This window comes from Suricata suricatta, chromosome 8, assembly GCF_006229205.1.
Source record: "Suricata suricatta isolate VVHF042 chromosome 8, meerkat_22Aug2017_6uvM2_HiC, whole genome shotgun sequence".
Taxonomy (NCBI): Eukaryota; Metazoa; Chordata; class Mammalia; order Carnivora; family Herpestidae; genus Suricata; species Suricata suricatta.
The window spans coordinates 18,078,697-18,103,150 of record NC_043707.1 but is presented as its reverse complement, the minus strand read 5'-3'; the positions used below and the strand labels follow the sequence as shown (position 1 = coordinate 18,103,150).

Below are 24,454 nucleotides of genomic sequence, written 5' to 3'. Positions count from 1 at the left end.
ACTCTTGAATTTGGCTCAGGCCATGATCTTATGGTTGTAGGATTGAGCCCCACATCTGGCTCCATGCTGAGCGTGGAGCCTGTTTAAGATTCTCCCTCTCTCCCTCTGCCCCTCTCCCCAGCTCGCGCTTACTCTCTCTCAAAAATACACACACACACACACACACACACATACATAAATTCCCTTGGTAAAAAGAGACCATTTTAAAGAAGTCAAATATTAAAGTTCATCTTCAATAAAATAGATCTCTTTAGTTACCCCCCAAGAGCACCATGCATTAAGAAATATAGAGAATCATATTCAGTTGTTGTCTTTTGCTTATAAACAAAAGTTTTCAATGGGCTGGACAGCCAAAAGACACCACCATTTAAAAGCAAAAATGTCCTGGGGCGCCTGCGTGGCTAGGTTGGTTAGGCATCTGACTTTGGCTCAGGTCATGATCCCACGGTTTGTGAGTTCAAGCCCTGCATCAAGTTCTCTGCTGTCAGTGTGGGGTCTGCTTTAGATCCTCTGAGCCCCCTGATCTCTGCCCCTTTCCCATTTGCACTCCCTCTAAGTAAAACAAACATTAAAAAAAAAAAAAAGTAAAAACATACTGTTCTAACAATTATACTTAAGGGGGAGACTCCCATATTGCAAGGCGCAATTCCTTGACCTTTGCTGATGAAACACATCAGACTCAGACAGTCCCTCCTGGAACAAGGATGGAAATTTCCATCTTGCATACTGTGGGTCAGAAAACTGGTTAAGTCAGTGATACAGGGACCATCACATCAGAATCATCTGAAATTCTTGTTAAAAATTAACACTTAAAAAAAAAAAGGTTTAAATGTTTATTTTTGAGAGAGAATAAGAATTCGAAGCAGGCTCCAGGCTCTGAGCTGTCAGCATAGAGCCAAATGTGGAGCTTCGAACCCACAGACTGCAAGACCATGACCTGAGCTGAAGTCAGATGTTTAATCAACTAAACCACCCAGGTGCCCCCAAAATGAACACTTTTCAGTGTGAGTCAGATACTCTGTTTAACATGTAGCCAGGAGGTTCGTATTTTAAAATTTCAAAACAAATAGTTTTAACTACTTGGGTTTGATGACAGTCCATGTGCTATCAGGTCACACTTAAAACCTTTAATCACGTGAATTCTCTAATACATCCCGATTGCTGGAGAGAGCAATTACATTCACTACTCTATGGACCCATCACGCAGACCCAGGACTCGGCACACTTTTCTATGAAGCCTCAGAGAGTAACTACCTCCGGCTCTGGGGGCCACAAGCTCTGGGTGTCTCTGTACAACTCTGTTGTAGCACAAAAGCAACCAGAGAAAATACTTAACAAAAGAGCATGGCTGTATTCCAACAAAACTTTCTCTACAAACCAGGACACTGGCCAAATCTGGCCAACAGGTTCCAGTCTGCCAGTGCTTGACTTAGACAACCAGACGGTATTGGTGAGGATGAGGCAGACCTCTTACCCAGGAAAAAGTATCTCTCCACCCAGGCTGAGAGTCTGTGGCAACACCGGGGGGGGGGGGGGGGGGGGGGGGGGGGGGGGGGGGGGGGGGGGGGGGGGGGGGGGGCAGAGGGAAGCACAGCAGGCCCCGGCCCCTACCCACGGCCCAGATCACGCCAGCTAGCTAACTGTCTTCAACAGTGGGGCTGGCACCCCACTCAGCTGGCTTCCGAGAAACCATCGTAAGGGAAAAGAGAGAGCAAATGCAAAATGAACCGAGTGTCAACACTCAAGGCTCAAAAGATAATCAAAGGCACCAAGAGAAAATAGACCCAGGTAGGGGGAAAACACACAAGCCTGGTGTTTCCAGAGCGAGACAAGGAACAAAGGGAAGAGGGGAGCTACTTCGAGGGAGACACACCCAAAATCACCCCTAAATCCTCAGGCTGTAATGAGGATTTCAGGCGCTGAAACCATGGAAGCCACACTTCCTGGTGGTCCCCCAAGGGGGCGCTGCTCCAGGGTCAAGGGCACATGGTTACTAACAGCCTTCTCCCCCTCATACCCTCCGAGGAAACCACCTGGGGCTCAAGAGCAACGTCACCTTTATTCTAACCCACTGTACACGAGCAGGGAGTTTCTGAAATGGCTCGGTTTTCTGGAATGGAGAGAGGCCTTCCTGGAAGCAGGGAAGTCAGCTCTCCCGAGGGGACGAGACCACCACGCCAAAGGAGACAACGCAAGCCAGTGGCCCCTCGGCGCCAGCTGAATGCTCAGGCCAAGGAGAGACCTACCTATAGGGAAGTTGCTGAAAGCGCTTATCGGTGACGGCCCTTTCTGCAGCTCGGGTGTGGCGTGGGGCATGACGTTCTCAAGGAAAGGTTTCATGGCTGGCTGGTGGAGGGGCTGCTGCGGAGCTGGCGGGGGCTGCTGCTTCACCAACAGGCCGGGGTCCAGCTGGCGAGACTGCTGCATCATTTGCTGCTGCACACTAAGAGGTCGACCCTGAAAAAACAGTGATCGGGAAGCACCATGGAGAGAGAGTCTTTACAGACACCCAGGTGTTCCCCTGCACCTGCCGAATTCACCTCCTCCCGGCAGGAAGGGGACTAGTCACCGGGCGCCAGTTAACACGACTTCGGGGCAAACCAAGACTGAACACACCATGAACTGCGTTATATTTTAATACAGGCATCTCACATCCCTTGTTACAAGTTCAACTCCAATGAGTTCAGTGTAAGCGAAGCAAAGGGAAGGAGGAGATCTACCTGCTGGTCTTGCTGCTGCCGGTTCCCAGAAGGCACGCTTCTCTGACTCTGCGCCCTTTGCTGCTGCGCTAACAATCGCTGGAGGGAGATGGCGAAAAGGCCGGTCAGTGTTGCTCAGTGTCTCACGTCCCAGAGCTGCAGATTCAGCTGACTGCAGCGGGGCGGCCTAAGGGTGTGGCCTCATCTAGGGTAACCTCTTGCTGGGGCTCCCTGGCCTCGAGCCAGCCATTGTTGAATTCAGTCTTTTGTTCAGCCTAAACTTGCACTTCAAGAAGGACACCCCTGCCCCCCGCCCCGCCCTATCCTACCCACTCTGCCATGGCAGCCCTGGCCTGCCCTCCCCGACACACCGTCCGCTTCCCAGGGGCGGCGCACCCACTTCCTTTGCTGCCACGCTTCCTGCAGAGTCTTGGGTTCAGCACACCGTGGCCACGTGACAGACTGGCAGTGAGCAGTTAACCAACTCACCTGTAACTGGGAGATCTGAGAAAGCTGGTTTAGTTGGGATAGCTGGTTCAGCACGGCGACCTGCTGAGGGCCGAAGAGCGGGTTCAGGCCGCCGCTGTTTGGTGCGTACTTCAGCAATGAAACTGGAACCTTAGGATCACAATGGCAGGTTAATAATGGTGATCAAATAACTCAAAACTAACTAAATGTGCTGCGTATTGTAAATTGTCAATACGGCAATTAAATCTGTGGACTACTACTTTGGAGGGCTGCTTCTGGTCTTTCTTTGCTTTATTGTTCATATAAACTTTTCTGGGTTAACTACAAGAGGACGGGGGTGGATCTTGAAGCAGCCAATTTACTTTGCTGTCCTCCTCCTCCCCTCAAGATGTTGTCTGGAAGGGAGTGGTAAATTTTGGGTTAATTTAACTTGGACTCATTTTCTTCACTCCACCCACATCCATTCGTAAGGACAGCTGATCCTGCATTCGCTGCGTCTCGACTGACGTGACGACGGGCACCCAGCTGTCCTGTTCAAGGACCAAGGGTCCCTCGGCACACGGGGGAGAGCACGCTCGCGGCCGCTACCTGAGGGGAGAGTAATGGAGGAGGCACTTGAGCACGGAGATTAGGCTGAGATGAACTAAGAGGCTGTGCTGGAGGCTGCTGCAGGCCCCGGGCTTGTGCTGCTGTGTTTCCAACACCAAACATACTGGGATTGCCATTCTGCAAAACCAAACGACAGCAACAGAACACCAGTGGGATCCTTTAGGGGCGGACGTTGTAATATCGATTTAAACACAGTAACTACATGTAAGAGAGATCTTATTACTTCTACAAAGCATTCAACAGAGAGCCTAAAGTACACGCGTGGACTTACCTGTCTAACAGAATTCAAGTTTTGCATACCCAGCCCTGCTATGGAGCCAAGGGCCTGGTTAGGTAGTGCACTATTTGAAGGGGGAAGCTTCATGCTTTGACTGGACATAAACTGCATGTTTTGGGATTCATCTGCTACAATGCCATCCTGATTGGACAGACAGAAAGATGTGCAACACCAGCCAAGCAAACAAGTAGAAGGGAGAAATCATTGCAGGAACAGAAGAGAAGTCACATGACAATCCAGCATCAACAGGAAACAGGTAGAGAACAGAAGAGATTAGATTAGTGTTAATTCTAGAGTACATAAAAAGAACCAAACACATTTTATGGGATTCAGAAGAAAATACAAATGCAATCCCTATGCTAAACATAAAAGGGAGAATGAACTACAAATCCGGTAGTGAGATTCAGCACTGGATTATATTATAGTACCTTACGTTAAACGTCTTAACCACTAACAAGAACATTATGCCAGTAACTGTGCTGGTCTGTTAGCCACAGGGGTCAAACAAACAAACAAACAAACAGACAACTTACCTTATCAAAATAAGGGCTGCGCTCCATGGAAGACTCTTTGGAAATCTGAGGCCGAGAACCAGGGCCTTTCCCGACCGTTCGATTGTAATCACCAATATTTAGGCTATGTTTATCTATGTCCATTCGTTTGTCTTGTAACATTCCTAATAAATGCAGGAAATGATGTTATCATGTAGGAAGACAATCCAGCTGGCTTCAGATAAATTTACAGTAGAAAGCAAAATATTTCATCCCTCTGAGAGGACTTCTGCCTTGACAAGGACATGTGAAAAATGCACTCGCACTTAGTAAATCTTGCATCCCTCACAAGTCACATTGGGTTTAGCAGATATTGTCATTTTACTGACCCAAGTAACCTGAAGTAAAAAGGTTAAGATGTCTTTGGTCTTTAATGTACTTAATTTTATAATAAAAACAGTTTCCAGTCACAAATAACAAAAAGAGCCACCACAACAACGTGCCATCTGATAGATGTGCACTGTGTGCCAGCACTCACCATCGAAAATGTGTGCTCTGATTTAATGCCGGTGACCTTACTATTCTCACCCCCATTCAGCAGATGGGGAAACTGGAGACAAGACAGGCTCACACCCTCCCCTCTCTTAGGTCTTCCTCTCCATTACTCTCCACATTCAGACCTCTCTGCAACTTCAAACTCATTCTGGTCTACGGAACCTGTTACTCCTATATAGATCTCATCTTTAATAATAACCACATTCTGGCTTACTGTCTCTCAGCTCCAAATTCACCCTTTGTGACTGCTCAGTGAAAGCACACCTGGGCTCTTTATATTTTCCCCTTTGCCGGTTGGTACAGAGAGGCTCTGCAGTCGAGGGCGCTGGAGAGACGCTGTGGGAGGAGGTTCAATGTGCTCCCAGTAGCCCCCAGCACCCCCACATACCTCCACAGGGCTCTGTAGCGGAGGCTCTAGGGAGATGCCGCTCTATGAGAAGATTTCCACCAAGTTCCACCAGCACAACAGCACGGCAGCAACTTGTGTGCCATTGAGTGAGCCACGGAGGGGCAGGGCTCATCCTCACAGAACAGACCCGGTCAGGATACGGAATTGGGTTTGCTCTCTGCAAAGCTTCTGCCATCCGTCTGGCAGAAGGCCTCATCCTCATAGCACTGTGTCTGATCATGGAACTCGCTCCATAGCAAAGGTAGGACACGGGATCAAGTGGCCTGACCACATCCACCATCACCCACAAGTAGCTAGCCGAACTGACAGGTAGAACTGGTTACATCCTTGAAGGATGGGCTTCCGCTTCATGGGACACAGGCCCCCACGTCACCACATTTCAGAGGCCTGGGCATCAGAAGGTGGGAGTCGGCATGGTTTCTCTACTACACCAGAAAGCCACTCAGAATTCTTGCTTCCTATTCCAGCAACTCCGCAGATTTGGAGACCCTAGCCCTCAAGAGAGAGAAAATGCTTCTACTAGGAGACACATGAGGCCGCTAACTAAACGATGAACACAGCACCTGGACATTTTGCCCTCCTGTGCCAACGAACCGCCAGGCAGAAGGGGTTCATCTACTGGCTGAAGTGACTGACCACCAGAGGAAAGGGTTTTTCTGATACAAAATGAAGCCCACGAGGACCCCGGAGCCCAGGGGATCCTCTGGGGGGTGCTCCTTTCCATTTCCAGGCCCACTAGTAAAGGTCAATGAAGAACTACAGCAACCAAGAAAAGGCAGGGGGATTAAGGGCTCAGACTCTTCGGGAACAAGGGTTTGCATCACACCAGCAACAAAGGACCCCCAGGTGCTGAGGCACTGGTGAGACAGGGCAGTGTGGGATGGGGGCTGAGAGAAGGAAGCCACGGACACCAACCACAGCTTGTGACCAACCACAGAAACGAGACCAGTACAAGCTCTCCCGTTCTCTATGGCTTGTTACATGTGTGTGGTTATCTGGCTAGGCCAACCTTCCCTTTCCCGTTTTTATTTTATTCACAAGCTGCTGAAAGTTCACTATACAACTCAGCCTTTCCGTCTCAACTGTGACTGATGGTGAGGAGCAGTAGTGCTGCCAACGACGAATACAGTGACCCTCGGGACTGTGTGTCCTCAGTTCCTCACTCGTGGGGAAGAAGCTGGACTTGCTAAGAAGACAGAGCCGCTCTGCCACCATAGTGGGGCAGAGAAGCGCACGCCGTCGAAGGGCAGGGTGAACTATACCATCCGTCAACTCATCACCTTTCAGCTCCAAATTCACTGGGTCTGCCCCGAAAAACATGCACCTGGACCCTCTGCCTCTCTTTCCCTTGGCCAGCTGACCCTGCACCGTGTCGGCCGAGGGTGCGGGAGCCAGCGCCCGGAGAAAGGCTGCTGTCTCCCAGGGGCAGGTGCCGCTCCCCTGCTGCCGCGCCCCTGGTGTGGTGGCAGCGCGCCTCCTGTGAGACCCCTGCCCGGGAGGCACAGCTCCTGCAGGTCCGAGTGGGTGGAACCGCAGTGACTTCTGCTGCACGGTGCGCAGAGGCCGGCTCCAGAGTCTGGGCCTCCCGCGTGGGTGGCCCCCTCAGTCCGGGCCTCAGCTATTCTGGCTTCAGTGCTCGCCTTACCGCTCACTCGCCAAAGCCTCGTCACGCAAGTAATTCCTTAGATTTGTATTAAACCTTCCTGTTCAAGTCCCTGCACAGTCCGCTCTGCAGCCCGGGCTCAGACCAACAGAATACCACCACCACCCACTACAGCTGTCAGGCGAGAAAGTGGAAACTGGCTCCTATCACACCTGCTCCCCCACCCTCCACAATGGACTGGTTCAGACTGGTTATCAACTTCCGTTGATTCTACTTCCTGAATCTCCACGGAATTAAGAGTCTTCCCACCTACTATCTTAGTTTAGAGTTTTGAAATCCTCCTGTAACAAATCTCAAACTGGTTCTGGTATCTTTCTGTTAGTCCTCTGCTGTGAATCTTTCCTGTCCTAAAGCATTTTCAGCCTGCAGCCATAATAATTTTAATAGTAATATTATTTTTAAAGTTTATTTATTTTGAGAGCGAGCCCGATGCACGAGCAGGGGAGGCACAGAGAGAGGGGAGGGAGAGGAGCACAAGCAGGCTCCGCGCTGCCAGGGCATGAGGTCACATGAGATCATGACCTGAACCAAAATCGAGAGCCGGACACTAACTGAATCACTCAGGCGCTCCTACCATAATAATTTTTTTTAAAAAACATAAATCCAAATCATGTTATTCTCCCACTTCAAATTATTTAATCCCATGCTTTCAGAATGGGGGTCAAACCCTCCAGCTCCTCGTGTTTTAGCCTCTGCTGCCTGTCTAGCACCTTCCCCGTTACCACATTCCCACCACCATAGCCAATTCACATTCCTTCCCCCACTGCATGTCTTATAGGGTCTCTGTCACATGATCTGGGCCTTTCCACAGACCGTTCCCTAAACTACTAGGACTTGATGACCCAACCTGGAGAACTCCTCCTTGGACAGGACTAGATTTGAGGTAATCACAGACCACCATCACCGTGATCTCAGACCTGCACAGGGATGTGCACTTGGAAGGCTGACAAACCGCCACCCTCTGCCGCGTGGAGAGCGCAGCAATCCCAGAGCAGGGACCCAGACCTCCCCTCCTGGCCCGGGTCAGTGCTCGCTTAGTAGGAGCATGTCACAGATATGTCTGTCCATCAGTGAGGAATACAAACTCAACCTGATTTACCTCCAGAAAGGTCCATCTTATTGCTCTGTACGTTTTCTTCTGGTGAGTCTCTCTGAAGTAAGAAAATGGAGCATGTTAGCAGGCCTTCAGTTATCAATGAAAATAAATGAAAAACGAAAAACTTTACTTCATTACTTGTCAAAATTCAAAGAAGATATATGACCAATGTTTTTAGCTACAACTATAAAAGTAAAGGCTTCGTGGCTAATTTTACTGTAACCTCCAGCATACTCACAAGGACTCCCTCAACATAAATAATAATTTGTTAGGGAAACAAAAACTGAAATTAGGGTAAATTTACAGACCACCATTAAAAGAGGAGGGGGCTGCAGGGAAAACATACTTACCGAAAAACTGATATTTGAAAACTGCTTAACGAATGGATTTATCCACGCTTCTTCTTGTTTGTTTCCACCTTTCACAGTTCCCTTTGCAAAACAAAAGAGTAGAAAGCTGCCACGCTGCTCCTGCCTGGGCGCAGCGATGGAGCACTACAGCCTCAAGACAATTCCCAACTCTCATATTTAGCCAATTAATTTCTCCTTCAACCAACTCTTATCCGAGTTCTTAACAATTACAAATCAACTTATTTGATTTTCAACTTCCTTTGCTCCAGTCCTCTGGTATAGCTGTAATGTACAGAGAAATCCCTAGAGGCAAGCAGTCAGAAGGAAAAGACGAAGCAAAGGGCCTGGACGACCCACACAAAGCAAACAGGTCCGCGGACTGAGGGAGAGCTGCTCATCACACAGCTTCCAGTTTACAGCTGGATGGTGCTCCCAGAGCCGAATCATACATAATCTGGACCTGGGGTGCCCTCACCCCACACTAATGGAGAAGCAGTCATTAGGTTTCTGGGGTTCATCCAAAGAAACCAATGTAACCTGTACTTTAGTTATGCTGCATGCGCTGTACTGAAAAAGCACTGCATGTTTCCAAATGAAAGACTTCAAAAATTTTAATCTGTGTTGCTGAGAACACAGTACCCCAGCAGCAGCTGAGGCTGGGGGCCCTGGGGATCCCCGGTGCTGGCTGGGCACAGGCAGTACAGGAGCTACTGAGACATGCTTCGAGGGGGTGAATAGTCCACAACCTGCCCTTCTGGCAGGGAGGCTGGAAGCCACAGGAACCAAGGTCTCCATGAATGTGAAGACCACAGGGCCGTTCTCGGTCTGCTGCCTTCATTTCCCTTTTCCCGTTGCTACCGCCTGTTCCTTCCGACTGTGGGACAGAACAGCCTCACAGTCCCCCCAAGTCTCTGAAGCTAGCACCCAAGCCTTGCTGTGGTTTCTGAGGTCGTCCTTGATCCCTCTGCCTCTCACCCCCACCCCACGCCTAACTGGCTGCCAAGGCCTTCTTGTTCCTTCTATTCCAATATGCCTCTCCAATCGGTCCTTGCACTACACATCCATTCTTGCTTCCCAGTTCGGGCCCTCACTTCTCACCCGAACAGGTGCAGAAGCTTCCTGAGATCCCCAACTGTGGTCCCTCCTCAGGGCCAATGATCTCTCATGCGATCACTGGGTAGCTTTCTTTAAAGTGAGCAATTTTTTTAAAAACCCATGTTCACGTTGCCTTCTATGCCATTTCACTGGCTCCGTATTTTAAACATAAAAAAGCTCAGATTTGTTGGCACAGTGCTGAGAAGACTTTACAGCCTGCCCTTCGTCTAGCTATGGAGCCAGGCCTCCCGTCACCTCTCTCCAGAGACTCTACATTTTAGTAGGCCGGGCTACTGTTTTCCTTGGCACAGCCCACCCCCAGGCATCTTCCAAACTCAAGCGGTTACTCCTTAGAGCTCTCCTATGGCCCCACACTAGACTCTGAGCTCCTCCAAGGTGCAGCTCATGTCCTAGTGGTTTTGAACCCCCAGCACCAAGCACAGTACCTGGCACACAGCAGAGGCTAAATAAATGTTTGCAGTTGCTTTCTAAAAGATTTTTACTAGCAGAAACAAAGGAGAAAGAGTAAAAAGGCTACACACCCTTTCCCTTCTCCTTTTTTTGCCACTCAGACCCTGTAAGGAAAGACAAAGTCACAAAACAGCATGGTCCAGTGGGAAGCACACAGGGTTTGGACTTGGAAGACCTAAACCTAAGTCCTTGCTCTGTCACTTACAAGTTATGCATCTTTGGGCAAGTCAGCACCTTTTCCGGTCTCAAATTCCTCATCGGTATTCTACCTCAGAAGGTCATGAGGATCAAATGGCTAATGTAAAATATGGGAAAGCACTTTTCATAAGCTACATGGAGAAGCAATAGGCAAATTCAGCCAAATGGAAAATCTTTATAAATGAAAATGGCAGGTCCTAGACTGAAAATCCCATGATTAAAAGGGAGGAACCCTGGTGGCCAGCTAGTGGAGTGACTGGATATTTCACCTGCAAGGTCCCTTGGGGTGGGGAAGGGAGTAAGAAAAACAAGTTTCTCAAAAAGGTATGAGGGACAGGGAGAACCACATGGGCGACTGGGCATACATTTTGAAAATGGTCCCTGAGAAACATGACACCAGCATCCAGTACTGTCTCTTAACCTGTGGTCAGTGGTCTAGGTCAGTGGTCTCAGACCCGGCTCTGCATCAGAGACACCTGGGGTCCAATTTCCAAAACTATAGTAGGCCTAGGGCACACGAAGTTTGTGCTTTTAACAAATGCCATATGATTCTGATGTACCAACAGGTTTGGGAATAAGATTTGTCCACATATTGAAGAAAAACCAAACAACTCTGGTCATTCCTAGGGATTTCTGTCACAGGACCTTTCAGGGTGGGGGAAGGGACACTGATAGGGGATGAGAAAGGAAGACGGTGATTCTGGGTGAATGGAGGTTTGGGAATTCCAGGTGAAGTGGAATGGGAGATGACCTGGCGGTGGGATGGAAAAGTCTACATGGAGATCTGCCCTTCTCTTCGGCCCCACCACTGCGGGCACCCCCGGCGAGGGGCTGTCCCGGCAGCACTGGTGGAAGGGGAGGAGGAGAGAAATCCCAAGCTGTAGCAGTGGGGAGAAAGGAAGTTCCTGCGGTCATTCGGTTTTCTAGGCGGCTGCCCGTACACGAGACTACACCTAAGTTGGGGACTGCCTAGACTGTACTGGTCGCCATACATGGGCAGGTAGGACAGCGATTTTCTGAGGGTAAACTACCTTTGGAATTCAAAGTTTCAAGGGCTGTGCCCTTGAAATGTTTACCTTCGATGACATTTTCTTTGTATATGGTGGCCAATTTAAAGATGAGTTAAGCTCTTGAGATGAATTACTATTCCACATTCCAATCTCTACATCCTCTTCCTCTTCCCAGCCAGTGGGGCGATTTCCAGGCAATGGCATATCATCACCACACCAGCCATCTTGCATAGATTTTGGCCCTGATTGTGAATTTGTGATACAAAGAGAAACATGCTATAGTCAAACAATTCTTTCTGGAGGATGAGCACTCATTAGCAGGGTGGAGCGAGACCAGGGGATATAGAAAAACCCCACTTTTACTTCCTTTCCCAAATCTACATGGCAGAAGTGTATGTTTTATACTGAGCTGAAAGTTCCATTGAGCAATGGACTTTTAAAGTCATCTCTTCACCCAACACAGGACCCAAACCCAAGACCCAGAGATCAGGAGGCAGGGCTCCACTGACTGAGCCAGCCAGGCATGCCTAAGTCAGAATGTTCTTAAATTAAAAATTTCAGTGAAACATCTCCCATGCTTTTACAAACAGAAGGTCCCTAAGAGGAAACAATGGTGGCCTTCTTGTTCATACTCACTTAACATTCTGCATGGCAGCACACAGGGCAAAGATGGAGGAAGTTTAAAAGACTTTATTTTGATATATATTTTCAATGAGAATGGCCAAAAAGTATTGCAAGTCACAAGCAGAATGTATCTTATCTCTACACTCAGCCTTTGGAAGTCCCATGGGGTACCCTCCCCCCCCCTACAGCTTACGGGATAGTGACAGTGTTCATCTGAATAACAAGGGTCCTTCCTGAATTTTGCTCATTTTACATATAACATTCAGGGAGTTATCTGAAACCTGAGCCAGACATTTTGGATATGTGTCCACACAACTATATATTGAGTCTCTCACATCAGACAGCATAAAAGGTGCTTGACAATTACTAGATAATCTTATTTAAAGTAAGAAAATGCACAGTGATAAAAGAGCAAACCAAGTTAGAAATTCAAAGAGCCAAACAGTGAAATCATCTAGTATGGTGATACATGGACACATTTACCAATGATATAAACATTATCTGATTATTTAGTCATAGTCCATGAGAGGTCATATCACTGTGACAAAATAGCTACCAGGAATTATCAACAACTTACCAGATTTGCTTAATGCTTGAGGACCAACAGAGCCGGAGCCCCACGTGGACGTGCCGGATGTCGCAGCCATGGGCTCCCCCCAGCTGGGACCACTGTCTATGGGCTTACCCCATGCTGAAGTACCATTATCCACAGTTGTGGCTGGAGTAGAAGGCTCCCCCCAGGGCTCACCCCAGCCTTTAAAAAGTGTGGGAAAAGAATTCATCAGCACATGGTAGGGGGTGTGGTGGAATAAGGGGCAGGAAGGAATACTTAAGGAACAAAAGATGAAGACCTTCACATTCATGTATCTAATAATGATGCTGTGGTGGGCAAAAAAGAGATGGCAGCTGTTTTATGCAAAGATGACAAACCATTTCCCATTACTATAGTTTAACTACATGGTGTGAATATTTTTTCACCTCTTCTTTCATAACTGCCCTCTGGGTGTAGAGCAGAATGTTTCGAATACCCTTAATTACAGCACGTCATCTTCCTCTGAAGATGAATTTAACTCCTGGAAAAATCAAGTCATCCTGAGCCAAACCTAGTGAATTCAAGCAGGTAACCAAGTCGAGCAATAGTGTACGAATGAAATTTTTACCGTAAGTGCAAACTTTCAACATAACTGTTCTAGGATTAAAAAAAAAATTAGCTACCAGACTAACAAGAAATCAGCATCCAATTTTTATACATGCTGGACAACGCTTCTTAAAAATTCTGAAGAGTTAAGTTGTCCAAAGTAAAGTCTTTTAAACACTGTTTAAAATAACCAAAACAGCCTTTCCCTCAGATACATACCTGAGTCTTTAAAGAATTAAATCTAAATTAATACAATAAACTCTACTTGGGAGACTAATTAGATGCTGAGAGGGTCGTTTGTGAAAACCCTGCTATCGCTTCGTCCAATGGGATTATTATTCAATAAAACCTCCATTAACAAAGACAATGCATTCCAATGACACTTCATGAAAATGTCATTGTCAAGATAATCTGCAGAGATGGGAATTGTCCCTGGTTATGGGAGGAAAGTGGAATACACCACCAGAAAAGTGTTATCTGTTAGATACACAGCGTATCTAACAGTCTTGGATTTCATGCTTCCTTAAATAAATGTCTCCTAAGGCCAAATACAGCACCCGCTATTTAGAGTATTATACTGGACACTTGCTGTATTTCTGGGAATACTATAGTCAAATAACAAAACCAAGAAGTAACGGCCTGACTCAGGAGAACTGGGAAATGTACCGCATTCCCACTTGACTTTTCTGACTCTGCCTTTGAAGCCTTCCTAACAGAGAATGAAGCAGGTGGGGTCACAACCGATGCAGCCACCAGCAGAGCTCCACTCACTCGTGTTATATACCCTGCCTATCATCTTCTTGCCTGAAAGCTTCTCCTTCTCCTGCATTAGCCTAAAAAAGCCCTTTGCATGCATCTCCAAACTCTGTGACACAAATCTTATAGCAATAGTAACAGAAATGAGGCTCACAGTCCAGGGGCGTACAGGATCTGGGGAAAACTTACCGGAGCTGCCGCCTGCCTCTTTGCTGGAGATGGCACTTGCAGACGGTAGCAGCTGCTGGACCTGTGCTTGCTGGTCTGAACGGCCACTGCCGTTTGGGACGTTTCTGTTCCACATGTTCACATTTTTGTAGTTGTACTTGCTTGGGTCTCCCCAAGCCGAAGTTCCGTCATCAATCTCCATTTTGCGACGTATGGACTCCGGGGATGGCTCCTCCCAGCCCGTGGGCTCTTCTTCCTTTGTCGGGGCTGGTATGGGTCCTCCCAGCCAACCTGTACCAGGAGGTTTGCCTGCAGCGGGCGGGATCCCCCAGGATCCGACAAGGTCTTGTGGCTTGTTCCAGTCTGGAGAACTGACTGGCTTCGACGAATCTCCCCAACCTAGAGACTGATTAGACTTTGGAGGATCTCCCCATCCCTGGGAAGGATTAGGTTTAGAAGATTCATCCCATCCTGACGAATTATTTGGATTTATGTTATTTCCCCAAGTAAAAGAACTAGTTTTACCCAGTTCGTTCCAACCGGAAACGGACCGGTCACTGTCACTACCTCCTGAGCTAGATTTCTTATTAGCCTCACCCCAATGGTTACTCCTTGACGTCTCTCCCCAGTTATCGCTGGCAGACATGGCCCACCCTTGATTTGACTTTTGTCCATCACCCCACCCCTGTTTGCTCTTTTGCGAATCATTCCACGCGGACTTCTCGTCTTTGCAGTTCCCCCACTGATTGCTCTTGACCGTTCCTGTAGCAGCAGAATCATCTTCCCATCCCCCCTGGCAGTTCGAGCCTTTGGGATCTCCCCACCGCAGAGCAGGTTTGGGATCCCCCCACCCCGATACAGATGAGGTCTCATTACTAGTAGGGCTAGTCTTATCTGCACACGCCCCTGAGTTAAAAGTCTGTGTGGCAGGGCCTCCCCAGGCCTCTGTCCCATTGTCAGTCTTCCTTTCCCCTCCAGGTGATGTTTCGGTGTCCCAGGCAGTATTCTGCTTAATCGGAGTCTGTCCCCAGCCAGAGTTGGAGAGGACACGTGGATCCAAGTCAGTTCTGTTCACGATGCTTTGGAGTAACGTGTGCTGATCAATTTTCCTCCTGTCTCTACTCTGATTTTCCCCAGCTGCTTTCTCCTCGAGGCGTCCAGTGCTTTCTGTACTACCTTCACTGTCCACTGCACCTCCTGTTTTGGCCCACACACTGTTCTGCTCGTTTGTCTGAGATGTGGCAGAACCCTGATCCTCTTCCTCAGTAGATTTCCATCCGTTTGTAAACTTCTTACCGTTGCCGTTTGCGCTGTCATTGGAATGCTGATTGCTAGGCAGTTTGCTCCATTCCACGCCGGGTAGGTTAGTGCCAGTGTTTTGTGCGGGAGCTCCCCATCCTCTTCGACTTCCTCCAGAACTGGCGCCATTCCCGCTTCCCCAGGACGCGCTCTGGGAACCCACTGCCCCAGACTCCCACACGCCGCCTCCTTTATTTGCGTTAACTTGAAAGTTAGTGCCCACAGGCCCATTTATGCCAGGCTGCATTAGAGTTGCATTCACAGTGTCACCATTAGCTTGGCCGTTAGGGCTTGAACATTTGTCTCCAGAGTAATTAGAACCATAGGCACCCCACGTAGTACCGTAAGAGCCTCCACTTTTTGACTCTCCATTGCTAAGGTGAGAAAGGGAAGTGCCATTCATAACTGACGGAGCCTGTATCTGAGGAGGATTCATTGTGCTCACACGCCAGGCCCCTGTATTACTAGGCAGTTCATTATTCTGTACTGAACCGGAGTTTGGTAAACTAGAGGTCATAAAGTTAGTAGTGTTATTTGGTCCAGTCATTTCAGTGGTAATATTCTGAGGTTGACCACTGAATGAAACCTTCTGCGTACCACTGACTTCAGATTCACAAGTTTCCTGAAGGCTCCCCCAGGTACCGTGGGTGGAGGCACCCCCCACTTTAGAGTTAATACTCTGATTGTTAGGCATCTGGCCTATGGTACTGCACTGAATATTGATGCCGGAACTACCGCTCCCTATAGGCCCTTTTAGGGCAAGTCCGTTGTTTTCTAATACTGGCCAGGCACCATGGTTGCTAGCTGGATTCAAAGTGCTTGGATTTAACCCTCCATTTGATGAAGAACTTACAGTGCCCCAAGCATTCATTCTACTGTTGCTGCTTTCCGTCTTGCTTTCAGGAGCATCCACAGAGCCCTGACATGTGCTTATTACGGCTCCATGGGGAAAAGCCCACGGCCCAGGACTGCTTCCGGGGCCAACGCTAGTGCTGCTGCTACCAACCACAAACTTGTTTTGGGAACCAAGTCCAGTGCTATTCCGAAGGCCATCTTTTTCACCACCTGTGTTCCCTGAAGCCATGATAGTGATGTTTCTCTCTGATTCAGAACTGGAGACAGAATCAGCATCCATACATTCTGAAGCCAACTCTGGATCACTGCCAGGGACTGAGGGCCATGCTGCTTTTTCAGGGGAGTCGTTCACAACAGCATTCTTACAATTTGTGCTGGAGTCACTCGGAGAAGACACAGGTCCCCACTGCGAATTTTCATAATGGGATCCTGAAGTATTGTGGTTTAGATCTAGAATAAAGAAGTACAGACGCTTATGAAGGGTCTAAAACAAACAGTAAGTACGTCATATATGTATGTGGTCCCTCAACATTGACAAAACACGATACTTGTGGCAGCATGGTTACAGAGGCACTGGATATATGCCAGCTGCCAACGTTTCTTATCCAATCGTTGATCCCACATGGGAAGGGCACTCGGCTGCTCTGATCACTGATGTTATCCTATGAGCCTAGAGCAGCACCTGGCACATAAGAGCCCCCTCAATAAATATTTGTTAAATGAACAAACTGTTACCTTATCAGCAAGTACAAGAATTTTGATGTCAGGAAGGACTAGGTTGTTAAAAATGTATTAGGGTAACGAGGCGACCCAGGCCCAGAGGAGTTGAGAAAGAAAGGTCTGGGAAGTAGATGGGTAAGGACAAACGAACAGGGCAAACTTGATTACATGTATTAGAAATATATTAGAAATGCCTTCTCATCTTCCCTTTCTTAGAACAGCTTTATCACATAACTCTTTTGGGTATTATAACATGTTTATAAATATTACAAAGGCTTTTCCATTATGTTTCCATTTCATTAGTGTTTATCTTCAACCTAAAATACTGCACACAAGTAAGAATATTTTTATTTCCATTCTCCCTCATAAAATCCCAATTTACCTTCAGAGCCATGTTTTTTAAGAAGATCACAGAATTATGATGATTAAAAAATCAAGTGCGGACCCTGGGCACCATTAATGACCAGTCATATAATCCAGGCATCTTGGCCTCACCGCTGTATCTCACCATCTAGCTATTTTACCGCAGGCAGGGGGCAGGCCGTTCTCATGTTTCTAATCCTTCCCCAGATTCATTACTCTCATTCAGTCTAAGGATGTGGTAGTTATAAGTTTCTCAGATATGTGAACTTGCCTAAGATGTCTGCATTTAGACTATATTTAGGGGTTGCTTATACTGTACTGTAGTTTTCAACTGGAGTGGTAATCAGAATCCTATGTAGTGCTTCTAAATAATCCATGTGTTCAAGTCACATCCCAGACCTAATGAACCAACCACCAGGGGTTAGAGGCCTAGAAAACAAATATAACTCACTATCAGGATATTGCTAATGTGGAAAACCAGGTTCACCTGGTATCATCTGGTCTCAAAGCACAACCTTCAAGCAGCAAAACATGAGCTAGAAAAGAGTAGCAGAAAAAAGGACTCGAGAGAAACCAGAAGTGTATCTATAATTCACCAAATACATGAAATTGAAAGTTCCGAGAGATTCTGATGTCCACTCCCTGTTAGAGAGTCAGGTTTTTCAGCTGCCAAACAAAGTCTGTCACTTTTCATTGCCTGTGCGAAGGACTTTTGTCACAAACACAGGACACTGAACGGTCTGTCTCACTGGGCAAAGACAAGCCCACACACCAGCACCTACGCCCCCAGCGACATCGTTCAGTGCCACAGATCACGTGTTGTCTGTGCATTTTTGTCACTGGCTCCTTCAACTATTACCTTCAACTTTGTAGACAAGGATATCGAGGCCCAGGGGTTAAGTTATAGCAAACTGGGCAAGGAAGATCAGATCCAGCACCTGGGTAAAAAACTAGGTGGCTAATAAAAACATGGCTGGAACTCCAAAGACACCAAGAGTCAAGTCTGGGCTCTGCAGCAGCTGTATGACCAAGTCTGCAAAATGGGGGTGCAAACAGTACCACGGTATCCGGCTGTGAGCTACACTGCCCTGCACAAAGTATTCAGCTTGACACCAGCTTCAGGGACTGCTCCGCGGAGTGCAGTCTGGTACAGTGACCGAGAGCACAGCTCTGCGGCCATACTGCATGGGCTCAAAAGCTGCCTGCCGTTCACGGCCTGTGTGATCGCAGGCAAGACCCTTCATCTTTCTGCACATTAGTCTCCTCGTCTGTAGAGCAGGAACAATAATGATACCTATCTCAAACAGTAGCTCGAAGATCGCATGGCTAATAATTAAAAGTGCTTTGAACTATATCTGATTCAGATTAGGTGCTTAATAAATGAGGGCGGTTATTATCACTAATTATTATATATTGACAATTACGATTTTTCAGTCTTGTCACCAAAGCACATTTTTTACTCCATCATGTCTACCTCCTAAAGAACAAAATTAGAAAGCATACAACAACCTGCTTACTTTAAATCTCTATGTAACTCACAAAGGATGCTAATTCCTGAATCATCCCCCCACAGGCAGCTCCTCCCAAAAGGGGGCAAACGTTCCTGCTTCTTTATTGGTTCCCTTCATCTCAGTACGTTTCCTAAAACCTAAGATTTATCCTTGCTTGCTTCCTGTGCACGGCAAATCCAAAACATTGCCAAGTACCAAATCCATCCACTTTCCTCCAAGTCCAAATTATCAGGCCATCATCATCTTCATAATCATCGTCATCATCATCATCTTCTCCTCAAAGACTAGAGCAAAAGTACGTGTTACCATTCTTTGTTTTTCCATACGTGTGTGTTTCTTGCCACTTCCACACAGCAGGAATAAGAAAGTAAGATTCTGAATGTTACACAAAACTACCTAGGCTGAAAATAAAGGAACAGACCTGGAATTTACAGTGAAGAGAGCAAAAGCATTCCCATAATGACAGGAAAAAGGGTAAGTGTTGTCAATACTAATGCTCAGCCTTGTGCTGGAAGGACTGACTGATGAAATATGACCCAGAAAAAAGGTTAAAAAAGCAGAAAAGAGGGGCGCCTGGGTGGCTCAGTCGGTTAAGCCTCCGACTTCGGCTCAGGTCAGATCTCACGTTCGTGGGTTCGAGCCCCGTGTCAGGCTCTGTGCTGACAGCTAGCTCAGAGCCTGGAGCCTGCTTCAGATCCTGTGACTCCTTCTCTCTCTGCCCCTCCCCCTCTCATGCTCTGTCTCTCTCTGTATCAAAAATAAATAAAACATTAAAAAAAAAACTTTAAAAAAAAACAGCAGAAAAGAAACAAAATAAGTTAACATGTAAAAAGCAATAGTTTTCCTCTACACCAGGCACAGTCAATGAGAAAAATGTGATTGAAAAAGGACCCTAAATAAACTATAAAGCAACTGGAAATGAAGCTAATAAAAATATTTAAAATCATTTATATTACATTTTATTGCAGGCCACACAAGACAACTTGATTAAGTACAGAAACTTGTTCCTGAACATGAAGATATAATAATATTCTTTCTTAAAGTTTAATTCAATTAAAAGAAATTGCTAGCAGGGGTCTGTAACTTGGTTAAAGTGACTTAAAGATTCATGTGAAACGTGAGAGAATTCAAAACAGGCTGAGGAGTGGGAGAGGGTGGGGGACCGCATGATCATGCATCGGCTAGGCAGTGCTGCACTGCCCAAGTGACTAAGCTTCCACTGACCAGCAAGAGTAAACCAGGAAGAGACCCATTTGTGAAATGTTAGCATTTTAAATCAATAGGAGAAAAGGAATATTCAATACTTTAAATAAAAAGATTTCCTGAAATGAGACAAAACTTGTCAAAAATAATTTCATATGAATAATGTGTTAAAAGAGGAAACCATGAAGCAACCAGGGAATGAGCACTGTTTATACATAAAACAGTAAAAAACAAAAACAAAAACAAAAAACCCACATAAGAAAGGACCTAGATCTGTCTACTTGCCCAAAATATGAAGCCTTTTTATGTCAAAATACATCAAAAGCAAGCAAGCAAGCAAACAGAAACCCAGCAAACAGCAGGATAGATTTTGCAAACCAAATTCTATCACCTTTAATGTTAGTAAAAATTTCTCAGCATCCTGTCATGAGCTAGTTTGGAGGCAGTGGTGATGGTCTAAATGTGTCTTTTGCTATATTTCTATGTATCTTACGAAAATGAGAGACACCATCAGCATTTATTAGCCAAAATTCTATTTTTAATCTGAAAACTTTTTGATACTTTCAAAAAAAACCCAAGTTAAAAGAGTATTCTGAAAATTGTTCACCAAGGACCTTTTGGTTATGAAAAATGTGTGGCTTAGACAGAGGTGGGGAGATGCTAGTCTTAACTTAAGGTGTAAAAGAACAGATTCCTTGGCAATCGCAACTAAAACGTTTCAAGGAGACAGACTATTTTGGAACCGGGAGAGGTCAAAATTTTAGTATGTTTTCCTTACAGATAAGGAAACCAAAACCCATCATCACAAATGATCCAAAGGATAAACCTAGAGGAACCTTATTAACAATGCTGTTAAGTTTTTCCAGAAAACAGTGAGAGAGACAGTGAGGCTGTGAAACCCCGTGCTGGTGTGAGGAAAGGGGGCAGTGGAGTTTTACTGAGTGGTGAAAACACAAATCTGTACACACCGCGCTGATGTAGGCAAACTAAGATCTGCAAGACCGTGCTTTACTGCAGAACACCGGAAATCCAAACTACCACCAGCTCCTGGTCTCTTCGGGGCCGGGGGGCAGTTCTAGCACCACACCTCAAGAAGAAGTGCCATTTCCTAGTGCCTCTGCACGAAGGTCAAAGCGGACGTGTGGGGGCTGAGCAAAGACTGGCTATAATTCAAGTGATTTGTAAATGAACAGTATAATCTGCTGAAGAATTTAGATCCAAGAAATTTTATTTATTTTTCTTATTAAGTATATAGCACATAACAAATTTAACAGTTAAACATGTGCTTTCTGCCTAAAAGACCACATTCTCCCCAGACAGAAAAGTCGGAAGTAAACAGTACTTAGATATTTCGGTATTTCTGGGAAGTATCGTATCATATCACTGGGAAAATGAGAGCTGAGAGGCACACCTTGAACCAGCACTCAAGGGACAAAGTTCAGAACGTTTCTTTCAGTTATTCTGGCCTCTAGTCCAGGGGCTGGCAAAACTCTTCCCATGAAGGTCCGATTAGTGGACATTTTCAGTCTTGCCAGCCAGGTCGTCTCTGGCACCCACTCTGCCACCGTGGCCTGGAAGCCACAGCGACAATGTGGACACCAGTGCATGTGGCAGTCTTCCAGTAAACTGGACTTGAATGGGCTGCAAGCCATCCTCTGTTCAATACCACCAACCAAATGTGATACATGGATCATGGCTGGTTTCCAGTTTGAGAGATCAGGTGAGGGTGGTGGGGAGACAGCCATAAAAGACAATCTCGGGGCTGCTGCTGCAGACCAGATGGTGGGTGCTTCAACGGGGCCAGTGCTGATGGCTGTCCCCGGGAAAGGAAAGCTGAGACACGTGTGGGAGAGGAATCAGCAGGACCTGGACAACCAGTGGCCCGTGAGACAGGAGTTTAAGATTTCTAGATGGCGGGTGCTGGATGAGAGGGGGTGCCAACCTTCTGAGCAATGGAACCCAAAAAGAGACAGTGGGATGTGGCCTGATGAGAAGTTCCATTTTGGACGTGTGGAGTTTGAGGGGCCTGACATCAGCTGAAGACATCTGAGAGATGTGAACCGAAGACTGGGGAGAGATCTGAAGCAAAGCCATGGGAGGGAATAATATCTGAAAATCAGTCAGAGAAAAGGGAAGAATGCAAGAGCTTTCAGGAGGAGGGCGCCATCGACAATAAAAATGTAGGTGTCTATTAAGATAAAAATGGAAAAGCCTGGTTTGTACCACAACTAAAACTAAAAATAAGTCGGTCTGGATTTCTCGGTTAGAAGATCAGTGACCTTAGGAAGAGCTATCTTAGTCAAGTGAGCAGGAGCCAGACTACAGAGGACTGAAGTATCATATCAGAGAGTGCAAATATAGACCAGTCTGCAAGACGGTGGAGGAAAGACATGCTGTAATTCCTCAAGAGATTGGGAGTTTAATTTTTTCTTAAAAAGATGACACAAGCTTAACTAGGTTTACAGACTAAGGCATAAGAGGTGCGAGTAGAGAGCAAAAAGCAGAAGTTCCGGGACAGGGATGTGAACACACTGAAAAGACAGTAAAGATCACAGGTGGATGAACAATACTTTCATCTTTAAAGTCTCTGGAAACTTTAACATTAACATTTTCTTTTTCATTAAAACAGCCCCATTTCTTGGTCACTCCCCATTACAGCTCAAATGACCTTGAGATTTCTTAAAAAAAAAAAAATTTCAAACGCAGTAAAGGCTCTAAAGCGTAATCCAAACAATACCCACATGCCCCTCCCTGTAAGAAATAACTAATACAGAAAAGTCCTGTGCACCTTCCTCTGATCACATCTCCTCCCTTCCCCGGTGAGTCACCAAGTGGTACCACTCAAAATGCTGTATGTGAACTCATCTCTAAGCAATACAGAATGTTCTTTTGAAGGCTTTATATTTTATATCAACAATATCCTACTATAAACAAGAAAAACAACACTCTTTGGAAGAACCAGTGGAAATGGGAACACGAACTACATATTACAAGATACTGAGGAGCATGTCCTGTTTTTGCGCAGGGGTGGATCGTGGTGGTACCGGAGACTATCCGTACTCTTGGGGAACTTCCGGCGGAGGTATTAAAGGTGAAGTGTAATGAATGTGCACGTGTGCACACATGTGCACACGACGGGGAAGGTGTCGACGTGAAGGCAAGGAGGAAGGCGAGGGAAGGAGGTGTGCGTGTGAAGTCAAGGTGAGGAACGCTAACAATTGCTGGATGTGGGTGCAGGGCACGTGGGCATCAGTTTCTCTCTTCGTTAACTCTCTGTCAGGTGGACGATAAAGTGTCGGTTGGAACACTTTGGCCCTGGAAGAACAATGCTGCTGCCAACCCTGTTAGGAGATCAGCGCCCCCCAAACCCTTTATTACACAAAGGCCTGTAGGGGCGCCTGGGTGGTCACTCGGTTAAGTGTCTTTCCGCTCAGGTCACGATCTCATGGTTTATGGGTTCAAGCCCCGCGTTGGGCTCTGTGCTGACAGCTAACTCAGAGCCTGGAGCCTGTCTTCGGATTCTCTGACCCTCCCCTGCCCAGGCTGTCTGTCTGTCTCAAAAATAAATAAAAACATTAAAAAACAAAAGGGCCTGTAGATCCCCCCAAATTCAAGCGTTATTTGGGCAGCAGCAGAGCCCGATACCTGAAGGCTCTAAGTCCGCTGGCATGGACTGAAAGCATCACTGTGTCTGAGGCCCGGGCACAAACAGGCAGCGGAGCCTGCAAAACGGTCTGATCTGAGCAGCGCGGGGTTCTGAAGGCTTGCACAGGTATTTCAGCGGGGCAAAAAAACTCCGTACAGTTACCCGAGTTCCCATCTCTCCTTTTCATCTTCCACTTCACTTACGTGCTGGGCCTGCAAAGTTGCTTAGCTGTGACCTCTGGTTCATAAAGTACCTGTTCTGATCTAGGTGACATCCCTGCTCCCTGACAGCACGGAGTCAACAAGAAATGAGTTCTGCGAGGACGGGGGAGGCATACCCAGCACTCCTCCTTTTATCATGAAAACTTTAAGCAAATACTTGTATGTATATTTATCATACGTACTGACTGACTGTCAAACCTACTCCATTAACTGCATCTGTTTGGGAAACAAAAAAGTGAAACACAGATACAAAAATTAAAAGTTCAGAGTATGTCCGCACGATTCTGGACTACACGGGGCTCACCACACACAGGCCTTGTGCCTGTGGGCTGCTGCTCAAGCACTTATACCGGACACTACACTGCCCTTCACGGGTCACTGCCCTAACCTCGGATCTGTAAAATGAGGCTTGTATGTGTCAATACGGTGCGTGCACTGTAGCGAACACCCCGCTAAGGGTTAGTCATCACTGCTGCAAACGCCCCTCAGAGGCCGGGGCAGGCCCCGTGGTGTGCGAAGCCTTCCCTGATTCACAGACACCCGGTGGTCTCTGATGTAG

The 24,454-nt window shown here is 46.9% G+C and overlaps 1 protein-coding gene across 7 annotated transcripts in view; it reads right to left on the bottom strand.

Moving 5' to 3' along the window:
• The window catches only part of TNRC6A (trinucleotide repeat containing adaptor 6A), a 97,324-nt gene that overhangs the window by 16,625 nt on the left and 56,245 nt on the right, over window positions 1–24,454 (bottom strand). For 4 of the 7 annotated variants that reach the window (XM_029949265.1, XM_029949259.1, XM_029949264.1 and 1 more), the window contains 12 exons: window positions 14,099–16,681; window positions 12,593–12,769; window positions 11,458–11,633; window positions 10,255–10,287; window positions 8,618–8,698; window positions 8,271–8,322; window positions 4,587–4,729; window positions 4,048–4,194; window positions 3,756–3,893; window positions 3,189–3,317; window positions 2,721–2,798; window positions 2,247–2,457 (listed from right to left, as the gene is read on the bottom strand). In XM_029949265.1, the coding sequence (XP_029805125.1) occupies window positions 2,247–2,457; window positions 2,721–2,798; window positions 3,189–3,317; window positions 3,756–3,893; window positions 4,048–4,194; window positions 4,587–4,729; window positions 8,271–8,322; window positions 8,618–8,698; window positions 10,255–10,287; window positions 11,458–11,633; window positions 12,593–12,769; window positions 14,099–16,681 (3,948 nt within the window). The remainder of the gene's footprint in view (window positions 1–2,246; window positions 2,458–2,720; window positions 2,799–3,188; window positions 3,318–3,755; window positions 3,894–4,047; window positions 4,195–4,586; window positions 4,730–8,270; window positions 8,323–8,617; window positions 8,699–10,254; window positions 10,288–11,457; window positions 11,634–12,592; window positions 12,770–14,098; window positions 16,682–24,454) is intronic. The other 3 variants (XM_029949263.1, XM_029949260.1, XM_029949261.1) reach the window with 3 other exon arrangements.